Here is a 12803-nt window from a genome sequence, read left to right on the forward strand (position 1 = left end):
GCTGCAGTGCGGCGACTCAGTAACGTTGGAGCCGGGAGGGGCCCTGCGACACGATTCTCCGGTGATGCGACAGCACCCTTGCGGTTGTGACGCGCTTCTCCGATGATGCGACGACACACAGCTGCGACGGAGACACGCTTCTCCGGTGATGTGACGGCGACACTTGTGGTGGCACCACGCTTCTCCAATGATGCGACAGCTTCGGATGCGACATGCTTCTTCTCGTTGAGTCACACTTCCAGCTTCCAACAACACGCAGGCTTCTGCAGACAAAATTCCCAGCATGGAAATTCAGGGGGGAGCTGGTGGTGAAGTCTTGTATCCCTGAGATTTCAGCAGGAGGCAAGCACAGTTCAAGCCCTTGGAGATTCTTCTTCAAGATGATGAACATTGCAAATGAAAGTCTTTCTACTTTCCTTGTCAATAAAGAAACCACTGCAGGCCAACCCCACAAAGCAACACACTGGCTCAGGGGAAGTCAAAAAGTACTGCAGGTTCTCTGGTTCTCCTCCTTGGCAAAGGGTCTGTCTTGATGTCCAGAAGTGATCTAAAGTTCTGGGGTCTGGGTCCCCCTTTTTATACACACAAATCCTTTGTCTCTGAAGGCAGTGAGTGTCTGTACCTAGTCCAAAACAGTTCTAGGTGCATTCTGCCAGTGTACAACTTCTTCCTTTGTCAGTGTGGCCCCGGGTCATCAGACGCACCACAGGAGGTGGAGCCAGCGTTGTGGAAGGCAGGCATAGGCCTATTCAGGCCCAGGTGCTACTCCTCCCACCACTCCCAATGCAGATAGGTCTATTCAGCCTAGTGCTGTCTCACCCTGCCTTCTGGAGCCCCCTCAGCCCCTGACACTCACAAACCAGACATGCAATACACAACCTAGCAGAGGCAGGCTGGATGGTTTAGGCAAGAAAATACCTACTTTCTAAAAGTGGTATTATCAAACACAGAATGTTAAAATCAACTTAACTAAAAGATGTATTTTATCATTCGGAGTTCAGGCATACTAAATTTGTTTTTCTACCATGTTCCCTGCCCATTCTGGCCTACGGGGACAGGTAGCCTTGCAATAGTGAAAAACGAAATTGGCTGTAATTCACTATCGGGACATGCTACACACATCAGGGCATGTCTTGCCTTTCACAAACACAAAATAGAAGCAGGACTTTGACAAAATATACGATAATGAAGTCGGAGGGAGCACACAAGTGTTAAAACTGCCTTCACACACAGCAAGCTGTGTCATGCTTCATCATAGGGCTGCTAACACACCTCCGTGCAGACCAACGCAGGAGGTGGAGCAATAGAGAGGGGGAAGACAATACGACATAAATGACAATACTATGGGATCACATGTGTGAACAAGTGCAGAAACAGTGATTAAAATTAGTATCAGGAAGTCCCTATCATAAATTTAATATTGGGTACCCTGACCAACAGTAAAAGAATGGTCACGTGAGGACCAGTGGATGGTGGTATGAGGAGCTTATAATGAGGCACCAACCCCTCCACTCTGTAGAACCGTCGATATGTTTCAGCCGGCACAAAACAATACCACAGCTTTTATCAGGACTCACAACAAAAAGATGATCCCTGGAGTGCTGACCCTACCTCCTTATGATCCAGGTGTAAGGGTAAGCCACCTTTCTGAGTAACTGCTCAGGTTAAAAAGTGGTAGAGCCCCTTGCTCTCCATGAGGAACCTGAAACAGAGTCAATAAAAGATATGTGAAAGGCAAAGTGCAGTGTCCTAGGTGCAGTGAATAAATATTAACACAATCACAAATAATGTGCCCCACCAAAAGGAAGAACAGTTAAAATCTAGTCAGGGATGTGAACACACGTGCTAGGGCTCAAGTCAAATATATTAGTGCCCTGCGGTGCTTATATACTGTTGGTTATAACACGTCTCTGAATATGTGCTTAAATCGCACACCAAGGAAAATGAGGGCGATACCATCCTAGATGCATAAAAATAATAATAATAATAATAAGCAGGCATCATTGCTACACACTTCAGTGTATGTCTTACCTGTCACATACAATGCACCCTGCTATAGGGCCTACCTTAGGGGTGGCTAACATGTAGAAAAGGGAAGGTTTAGAGACTGGTAAGTGGGTGCACTTACCAAGTCCACATGGCAGTACTAGGCACACATGCTCTGCAATGACAGGCCTGAGATACACTTTACAAGCTGCTTTTGTTGGTGGCACAATCACTACTGCAAGCCCACTAGCAGCATTTGATCTACAGGCCCTGGGCACACATGGTGCACTGTACTAGGATCTGACAAGTAAATCAAATAAGCCAATCATGGAGTCACTAATCCATTACAATAATTTACAGTAGGGAGCACTTGCACTGTGGCACTGAATAGCAGTGGCACAGTGCCCAAAGCATCTAACCAGCAAAACATATTAAAAACAGAGGAGACAACAGCGAAAAAATGGAAGGGACACTCATGCCAATGGTACCAAGTCTAACAGAGGCCAAATAATATAATTCATTGAGCAGCCATTTTCTTCATTATCACACATGAGAGCAACTTCAAATGTGTGAGCTCATAATGTCCGCTGTACAAAGAAACTCTTTTGTTTGATTTAATTTAATAAACTTCCTTTCTATATATAATACAAATCTAGCCACATATACGATGCACATGACCCTGAGTTGCCTCTCAGTTCATTAAAAGCATTTTCATCAGTGCGGGGGCAGGATTGTTTCTCAAATCAGGTTTAAAAGCTATCACTTTTATTAAATACATAACTAAAGTCTAGGTTGGTAGCACACTGTCATTTGTAATCATCAGATTTTACATTGAAATGGCCACATAATTTCCCAGTGTTCTGGTTTGTTTTGCTCCTATTTAACTCTGTTTGCATCACACGTCTCAATTACAAAAAATTTGCTTTTGTAATTCCGGTTATATTTTGAAATAATTATAATATTAATTTACAGGCTATTTATTTAAATGTTATCTGTTAGATTAAAATAACGGACATCTCCAGACAGCTCACTTGATAAAAACCTTAACTCTAGTAAGAGAGAGCAAAAAAAAACCTCATGTTCCAAGCAGCAATTAGTTAAAAGACAACCCGACATTTGGCCTCTCTCCTTGAACAGACAGCAAATGTGTCAAGATAAAAACAAGATGTAATGGCATCTTTACAGCTCATTCACTTTTTGAATGAACAGAACACCAGAAAATAGCTCGACCTGATAAAATTTTACTCGCAATTGCGAGTGGGCTTGTAGATTTTTCGAGGCCTGTGGAAGGATGAGTCGGTCTTGGTGGTTCAAACTCTGCTCCCATAGATCACTACATAAGTCAGTGAAGAATGGGTAAATAACTGCATTACTGTACACAGTGGGGTGGGGACTAGTCAGGTGCATCCAATAAAAGAGAAAGCCAAGCAGTGAGCAGAACTGAGCTCCCAGTAGTGATGATCATGACGCTGTTACATTAAATATAATAAGGATTTACATTACCTGAGACTAGATAGTTGCAGTCTGGCAGAGCAACATACGGTACTGCTGCCCAGCGTCATGAGAGGCTGCAGGTACCAAACTTGACTTCGGCGGTCGTTGTCTGGACTCGCAAAGCATCATGATGAGAGGCTGCAGGCCCTCTCTCTGGCACCACAGCGGCCTAGGTCCAACTCTTGTCAGGACTCGAGTAGCACCATGATGAAAGACTGCAGGCACCATACTGGCCAATGGTGTGAGCAGCCTGCTTCACTCCAGCCAAGTTTTAAGAAACTCTCTGATAATTGCCGGCCACTTGCGTCGCAGGCAGCCAGCCCTATATAATAAGCTATGTCTCGGCATTGGGTAAACATGGAACACATTGTTGCAGTCTCTATAATGCCATGAGGACACATAATGCCGAATGGAAGCTGTGAGTGTAGCTGAGCCAGCCCATAGCCCGGCAGCAGTCGGAGTCACTGTCAGTCACACTCTCCTTCTGCCAGAACAGCGCCAACAGCACACACTTCTTTGCTCAGTGCTAATTATAGCGTTCCGGCTTGACAGCTTCAGGAGGCGCTATAAATGCTTAACTTTACATTTTAGTGCGGTGAGGCGGAGCACTACACTAAAATGCGTTAGCCTAACGCCTGATACATGGTACTTGACAGGGCTGTGCTTTTTGTACAAAACTCTTGAATTACTAATCTATTGATCTATTTGCCCGGTAATGCACCGAGTCTCAGTTTTACAAGCTAGCAAATGTATTCTGTATATTCTAACTCCACATGCATTTTATACACCACCTCCTTCAAAAAAGAAGTACAACTTCTTCTAATGAATAAATCTCTCTCCTGATTCCAGCACTGTTGCGAGTTGATACCAACCAGAAGCTGCTCACCTACCAGGATGTATGATGAACTCTAACCGAGAATGACTAACACACTTCTGACCTTCAATCAGGCCCGGTTCTAGCGGGTGGGCCGGGTGGGCCCGGCCCACCCAAATAGGAGCCTGGCCCACCCAAACATGAGTCTTGGCCCTCGCAGGAAATCTGCTACTGATGTACAACAACAATAAAAACTGTTAAGACAACTGGTGATTTACGATCCTGCTGCAGAGCAACAATTTGTCTGTTGGTAGTGTTTAAATGCAGATAAACTGAATTTTATGGCAATAGCTCAGTGGGTTACTACCCCTGTCACAGATATCCTTGTGTTACTTGCAGTTCAGAAGTTACTATCCTAACATAGGACAGTGACCTATGAACTGCCAACAAAGAGCTACATACAAACTTCGCTTTTTTGTGTTGTGATATAGTTAGAACTTCTCCATTCTTTCAACATTTTAATGTTACTAAAAAAGAGTTTGTTTGGGCAGTTATACCTTTCTATCAGTAAAGTCATCCCCCAACCACTGGAGTGCTCTTTAACTCCTCAGTTTGTGCTTCTCCAGACCAAACCTTCATAAAATATACTGCCCACCAGTGTGGATGATGTGATTTCTACACCTTGTAATCCTCATTGGCTTACGTGACATTCCCCGTAGACTGATTTATTGTCTCTGTAAAATGTGTGCTGTTATGTAAAGTACTGTGACACCCTACACTCATATGAGTAGCACTGTACAACAAATGGAATGGATATGAGAGAGGGGCAACAGGTGGAGGGTGGCAGTTAGGGAATCTGAGGAGGAGGTTATGGGGTGGGGGGCTATGGAGAAGTGAGGGGCACTGTTGGAGGTTGGCAGTGACGGAATCCGAGGAGGAGGTCATGGGGTGGGAGGGAACTACAGAGAGATCAGGGGCACTGGTGGAGGGTGGCAGTGAGGGTATCCGAGGAGGAGGTCATGGGGTGGGAGGGAACTACAGAGAGATGAGGGGCACTGGTGGAGGGTGGCAGTTAAGGAATCTGAGGAGGAGGTTATGGGGTGGGGGGATATGGAGAAATGAGGTGCACTGTTGGAGGTTGGCAGTGAGGGAATCCGAGGAGGAGGTCACGGGGTGGGAGGGAACTACAGAGAGATGAGGGGCACTGGTAGAGGGTGGCAGTGAGGAAATCCGAGGAGGTGGTCATGGGGTGTGGGGGAGCTACGGAGAGATGAGGAGCACTGGTGGAGGGTGGTAGTGAGGGAATCTGAGGAGGAGGAGGTCATGGGGTGTGAGGGAGCTTTGGAGCGATGAGGGGCACTGGTGGAGGGTGGTAGTTAGGGAGTCTGAGGAGGAGGCCATGAGGGGGAGTGGCTACAGAGAGATGAAGGGCACTGTTGGAGGGTGATAGTTGAGTTACCTACTGAGAAAGAGGTAAAAAAAAAAAGAGGTCAAAAAGACTTTTGCGCCAGCACTAAAGCAGGCCGATTAGGAGAACTGTGGAGCATACTTTAACATGCATGCTAATTACATTTACTGCTATATTCAATGTTTCAAGGTGATTTTACTATTGTTTTTTACTGGGAATAATGAAAGTGGAACTGAATGGTGGCTGATATGGGGCTGGGGCCCAAGGTCAGCTGTGAGATAAGGTGTAATGGAGAGGGGTGGTAGAAAAGTGGATAATCAAGGGAGTGAGCTGCAGAGTCAGGGGTCAGGTGGAGGTAGTAATGAAGAGGGTTTCTCCCTGAAGGCGCACACAGAGCGAGCCCGAGTAGTGTCACTTGCTTGATACTCCCACCTTAGAAACCTCCTCTTCTCATCAAAGGGACATTAGATGGAAGAAACGCACTTTTTAAGAGTAATAACATTTAGAAAGAGTCTTGGAAAATGGTACGTTTTACTGGGCCTTGTAAGACTAAGGAGAGAAAGGAGTGCCCAGAAGGAGGCCAGGCTAGATATATAAGCAATAAATCGGGCCAGCAGTGGCCCACCCGAATGAACCTTTGGCCCACCCAAATAAATATTCCTGGAGCCGGGCCTGCCTTCAATGAGAACCTACAGCATATATGATCTCATGTTAGCTACTCATTTCTATGTGACTAGCGCTCAACTTTTCTTTTGATGTAACTTTTGCAAAGCGCTCTGATACTCTAATCGGGTCTAGTCCGCGCTATATAAAACGCTATAAATAAATAACTCTTTAATTTATTATTTATTTATAAAGTTTTATATAGCGCGAACTTGATCAAAGAGAGTATTAGAGTGCTTTACATTTAGGATCGTTGTTTTAAAAGTTACATCAGTACAAGAGCATAGTAAGGTACAGTACACATAAAAGATAACTGTTTTATGCACTGCAGATCTTACCAATTGTAATTAACTAAACTATAAAGTTACATTACATTACATTGCATTATACCTCCATACATTCAAACATTCTGTTTTATGCAATGATCTACTAGGTTGTATTTTCAGCCTTTCTAATTATTTATAGCTATTTTGTTCTGTATCTTCCGTGTAAAAAAATATTTCTCCTGTAAAGCGCTCTAGCTAGCACCTTTTGATAAAGTGCGCGGTATATAAATATGCATAAATAAAAAAAAACACATCAAAACCACTGGAATTTCCCCTCACCTCCATCTACGTCTCTCCCCAAAGCCAGGACTCTCATGTATTAATCCTTCAGCCGCTACGCCTAACCGCGTACACTTGCTCGTGCTCTTCCAGGCCCCGCCCCTCCAGCTCTGCCTCCTCTGCAAGCCTCGCCCTCTTTTTCACTTCTCCAAGCCCCGCCCCCTTTGACTCTCGTCTAGGCGCGCGACCGCGTGTCGCCGATGTGAGGTGTTTCCAAGATGGCGGACAGGCGTAGGAGACGGACGCGCGCTTCCCAGGATAGCGAGGAAGAGTCCGGTTCTGACAGCACTGGCTCCGGGCCCGAAAGGGAAGCGGGAAAATCTCGACCGGCTGCTGCCAGCGTCCCCGTAGTACCGGAGACCATCCCTTGTAGCATCCCACCAGGAGAGGGAGAGTCTGAGTGTGTGAGTAGTAGGGGCATATGATGTTGGGCTAGGGGCGGGGCTATGCCGGTGTGGTACTTGACAGTGAATATGGGAAACCGGGGGTACTTGGGGGGCGTGGTACTTTGCACTAAAGGTTGTCTGAATCACTGATGGTGGCAAGGTGCTTGGGGTTACTAGTTTGTGCAGAACACTATGGTGTGTGCAGTGGTAGTTGTGGAGTCATTGCGCTCTGGAGGGTCGTGATGCTGGCAGATGAGTAGTCTAGGTTTTTAACGAGAGGGAATCCGTGGTCTCTAGGGCACAATACGCGGGGTGGATAAATGAGGCACTTGAGGGCACGGGATCTGACGTGAAGTGGCCTATGTGATTTGGGACAGTTATCTAGGGTGTGGGGTCTCTGGCAAGTGGTGACACTGGAACGTAGTGGTGCTGATGTAAATGTAATGGTTGTCGATACACTACATTGAACCATCTGGGTGGCATGTTGGCTGTTGCTGTGCCTTGGTATCTTCTGGACTTGGTGTGTGGTCACCAGCCTAGTGTTATTTTTTGGGCCGGCGAAGGTTAACGGTGAGTGAATACTGAGGCTATTGATATGATAGTAACCCAGGATGCGCTCGTGTGTGCCAGTCAGTCACAACAGTGATAACGCACACGTCCGTTATCTCCATGCATGTACATACTGATGGATGACACAGTACTTCTCTTAGCAGCTCCAGGAAACCCCTTTTTCTTTTGTTCACATGTGTGATGCCATCCCCCCTTCTTAATATTACCCTCAACATGTCGTAGTGTTCAGTGTCTCTAGTTGTCTCTTACAGGGAATTTGGCTTCTGTAGAGCTGTTCAAGTCTTGGCTCTGTTGACCCGTTGTCAGTTAATTGTTGCGGAAGCCACAGTTTTAATTTGTGTTGCAGTCAAGGAGTCCAACTAGTTTGACATCTCAAATTTGCTTCCTGGGTGGTGGTCTTTGACTAAAACTGTCATCAACTCTTATGTCTGGGTCTTTGGCTCCTCTCTTTTTGCTGACTTTGTAAGTGTTCACTCTTCCCGCTGCCCTTGCATAGTATCCACCCGGAAGTATTAGCAATTGTGTCTCGTGAAGCACAGGAAACATGATCGCTGCAGTATAACATTGAGTTATGCAGTGAAGTGTATTCTGTATGCATGGATTGAATCTTTTACTGTGTACCCAATAGCTTAGTTTTGATCCACTCCTGAGTATTGTTTTATTGGGAGTGCTTGTGAACCGCACTACTTCCCCCTTTGGCTTTGGGACAGAGTGGTGTTACAGTGTGAGGATGGATTTGGAGGAAATTGTGGTATTCTTGAAACTTACTACCATTGAAGGGGGAGGGGTGGGTGCCTGTAGAAAGTTTTACGGCTGTCAGAGAAGCTTGAATAGGGCAAGATTATTTTCTGCAGTTTGCGTTTGACCTGTTTAAATGATGTGGAAGCTGCACTTTTTACCACTGGATATTTCGAGCATGCATTCATAAGGACCAGAATCAATGTATTGTCTGACAGGATGTATATCCCTTTCCTCACCCTGGACCAAAGTCTCATGCAAGCTTCTTAAGTTGTGATGGGTACAGGTTGGACGTTTATGTCTACTTGGCACACATTACTGAATAGTATGATGTGCTTTGTATGGAGTGTGTGCTTAGAAAGCAGATTGATTCTTTGATTTGTGCTTTAGTCGTGGCCATGCCTTGATGCCCTTGATAGGTGAACTGAATCTCTCTCTAGTGAAGGATCTTGGGGATCACCAACTTGTCACCTTTCAGAACTGATGTTTCTGGGAGGCTCACCTCATGTCTCCCTTACCACAGTTTGAAGGGAATCCCCATGTTGTCGTCGCCCCTTTCTTGGTGGCCTGCCAAGAATGTATCCCGCTGGTCATTGCTTTGTGTGGCATTTGTAAATTGTAGGCAATTATCTTCTTTGGATGATCAGAATACCTCATCCATAACCAAACTACTCGCCGTCTTTAGGCAAGGGCCGCTTATTCATTCGGAAGGTGTAGAGGGGAGTATATTGCAAATTTTGAGCATTTATGAGTAGTTTATCACCAGCTTGATGATGTCAATGAGTCCTGACCGCGTATCTTACAGCATTTTACTATACATCTACCCCAACAGTATTCCAAAGTTTAATCATTTGTACTTTTTGAGTCCCACTTGTGTTGCAAGTGTGGTGATGTATCTCAAGTCATCGCCGAGCAGTATTTGTTGGTATCCAGTATTCAGATGCAATTTAGAAAACCTTTTTGCATAATTTGTGTCAGCCACTATGTTTGTTGTTGGAGTGATATGCCACTTTCTCGTTTTATAGCCACATTTGTCAAACTCCTGAGCAGAGGCACATGTTGTCAAGTTGTATGAGCTTCATCACAACCACCAAGAGTGTGACCTGTTTTATGGGTTTGTTGATGTGTGGGTTTACTGACTTTGATTTAAAGCATTCAAGTCCAGCAAACAACTCCTGTAATTTTACACAACAGCTGGTATAAGACATAGATTTCCTTCAGGTTGTGGCTTAAATTCATGTGTCACAAATTTAACAAGAGGGGGGAGAGAGAGAGTCAGTGGATTCGGCCTCCCTAGTTACATGAATAAACAAAGTAGAATCCACTCAAAGTGGTGGTGATCCCAACAGGTGGGGAACACACAGTGTTGTATAAATGCCCCTCACACACCAACAGGCCCCTTGGTGTCATGCTTCATCATCGGGGCCTTCGCACCCCTCTACGGGATGCGGCGTGCTACGACTCGCGAATACGCAGGAGCACTTGAAAGTGAACTATGTGAGGGGGTGTGTGTGTCTACAGAAGTGTGAGTGAGGTGAGGTGAAAAAATGGTTAAAAAATACCTGGCACGTGGGTAAAACAAATTTATTAAATCCCCGGCTGGTATTATTAAAAAAGTGCAAAGCGTGGTTGAAGAAATACAAATTAAGGTATTACAACCACTGTGAAAGGTGTCAACATGTTTCGGAACTCAGAGGTTCCTTCTTCAGGACAAGGATAGCACTTACCCTCCCCTTACTCACATGTAAATGTAAAAGTGTAAAATAGATTACATCAATGTGTAATATACCTAACAATGTTATATATGTTGGTTGATGTTGTTGCGCCCAATTGGCGATGAAAACTTAAAGTTTTCAAAATAAAGACCTCATGAGCCTGTGCGTGTTATTGGGGGATCCTTCCTTTCTGTTCAGAAAAAGACGGTTACTGCAATGACTAGTTGTCTGCCTTCCCTCAACGCGGCTCCATGTGAGTAAGGGGAGGGTAAGTGCTATCCTTGTCCTGAAGAAGGAACCTCTGAGTTCCGAAACATGTTGACACCTTTCACAGTGGTTGTAATACCTTAATTTGTATTTCTTCAACCACGCTTTGCACTTTTTTAATAATACCAGCCGGGGATTTAATAAATTTGTTTTACCCACGTGCCAGGTATTTTTTAACCATTTTTTCACCTCACCTCACTCACACTTCTGTAGACACACACACCCCCTCACATAGTTCACTTTCAAGTGCTCCTGCGTATTCGCGAGTCGTAGCACGCCGCATCCCGTAGAGGGGTGCGAAGGCCCCGATGATGAAGCATGACACCAAGGGGCCTGTTGGTGTGTGAGGGGCATTTATACAACACTGTGTGTTCCCCACCTGTTGGGATCACCACCACTTTGAGTGGATTCTACTTTGTTAAATTCATGTGTCTCCAGCATGGCCTAAGTAGTTGTAGATTTTGCAGGTTCACTGAGATCTTGGACTGGCCTCCTCAAATGAATGGGACTGGTGCTGCTTAGGTACTCCCTGCCTCTGGAGGTCCTGAAGAGTAGAGGGAATGACAGCAGTCGATACCTTTCTCCAGACTAGGTAACAGTTGAGGGAAAACAGAATTTACTATAGAAAGATCAAGCGCACTAAAGCAGACTTTTTCAGCCACCAACTAGACCAAGCAAAAAAAGTCCCTAAAAACTTTTGAATTAATCAAACCCCAATCTAAGGATGGACTACAAGATATCGTTCACACACAACCCACTTGTGAAGAATTCTCTACCTTCTTTATTCTAAAGTCGGATAACATCAAGAAAGATCTCCTCAATGACCTAATCTTACATTCAAGTGCTCACACCAAAACACCCCCTACTCTTCCAAATATCGTCACTACAAACCACTTCAAAACATGAACTAAAAAACAAAGCTGCTTGGTCTTCCTTTGATACCTACACGGAAGAAGCAATAGGCAAGATTCTCAGAACCCTGAAGTCGGCCAAACACACCACCGATCCTCTCCCCGCTAACGCTGTTAAAGACTTAACCCCACTGATTTTGCCACTCTGGATCAAAATCATCATCTGCTCACTCCATCAAGGTTGTGTCCCGGACACCCTCAAAGTAGGACAGGTTTCACCCATCCTAAAGAAACCCACAGCTGATCTCACATACCTAAACAACTATCGCCCTATCTCCAATAGCCCTACCCTGGCCAAGCTTTTGGAAAAATGTGTACTCCACCAATTGACAAAACACATTGATCACTTTGACCTTCTTGACAAACACCAATCAGGCTTCAGAGCAGGGCATAGCATGGAATCAGCTATGACACATACAATTGACGATGCTTTACAAATACTTGATCAGAATGGTTCTTGCCTACTCATCCTATTAGACCTCTCCTCAGCCTTTGATATGGTCAAATACGAGAACCTGATAGATCTGCTCAATCACAGGGTGGGACTATCAGGGTCAGTGATTAACTGGTTAACCCGTTTCTTCAAAACCAGACTCAAAAATTCAAGGTCTACAACTCCCTGTCCAAATCCTTGCCAGTAACTTTGGGAGTCCCACAAGGGTCCACACTATCCCCGACATTGTTTAATTTATTCATGGAACAACTTACTGTTCTGCTGCAAGCATCCAACGTGCAATTTCATATGTATGCAGATGATACACAACTATACCCTAAGATTCACACACCAGAAGACATCAAATTGCTTAACACAACACTTTTGAACAGCCAGTCATGGCTAGCTGAGAACCATCTCAAACTAAACACACTAAAAACTGAATTCCTCCTAATAGCTCCTCCGCCAAAATACCCCTCTTACATGACTGGTTCAAACATCTTACGGCATTCAGCGTTCAACCAACCATTGTGGACTCAGCTAAATCATTGGGTATAACCCTAGACTGCAACCTCAACATGCATTAACACATTAGCAACGCAACAAAGGGGGCAAACTTCCAGATAAATACATTGAGGAAGCTGAAACCCTTCTTACCGATCAATGATTTCAAGACGGCAGTTCAAGTGCTAGTTAGCCCTAGGGTGGATTATGGAAATGTCACTCTGTGTGGCCTCCCCAAAGCGACAACAGCACCACTTAGAGCCTCCATCAATGCTGCAGCGAGACTCATCACGGGCTCGAAAAGAAGGT

At 45.0% G+C, this 12803-nt stretch overlaps 1 protein-coding gene across 4 annotated transcripts in view; it reads left to right on the forward strand.

Annotated features, from left to right (window-relative positions):
* Positions 1-7151: 7151 nt before the first annotated feature.
* The window catches only part of CASC3 (CASC3 exon junction complex subunit), a 458504-nt gene continuing 452852 nt past the window's right edge, over positions 7152-12803 (forward strand). For 3 of the 4 annotated variants that reach the window (XM_078645688.1, XM_078645689.1, XM_078645690.1), the window contains exon 1: positions 7152-7374. In XM_078645688.1, the coding sequence (XP_078501814.1) occupies positions 7189-7374 (186 nt within the window). In that variant the 5' untranslated portion in view covers positions 7152-7188. The remainder of the gene's footprint in view (positions 7375-12803) is intronic. The other variant, XM_078645691.1, reaches the window with a different exon arrangement.

This window comes from Lissotriton helveticus, chromosome 5_1 (assembly GCF_964261635.1).
Source record: "Lissotriton helveticus chromosome 5_1, aLisHel1.1, whole genome shotgun sequence".
Lineage (NCBI taxonomy): Eukaryota > Metazoa > Chordata > Amphibia > Caudata > Salamandridae > Lissotriton > Lissotriton helveticus.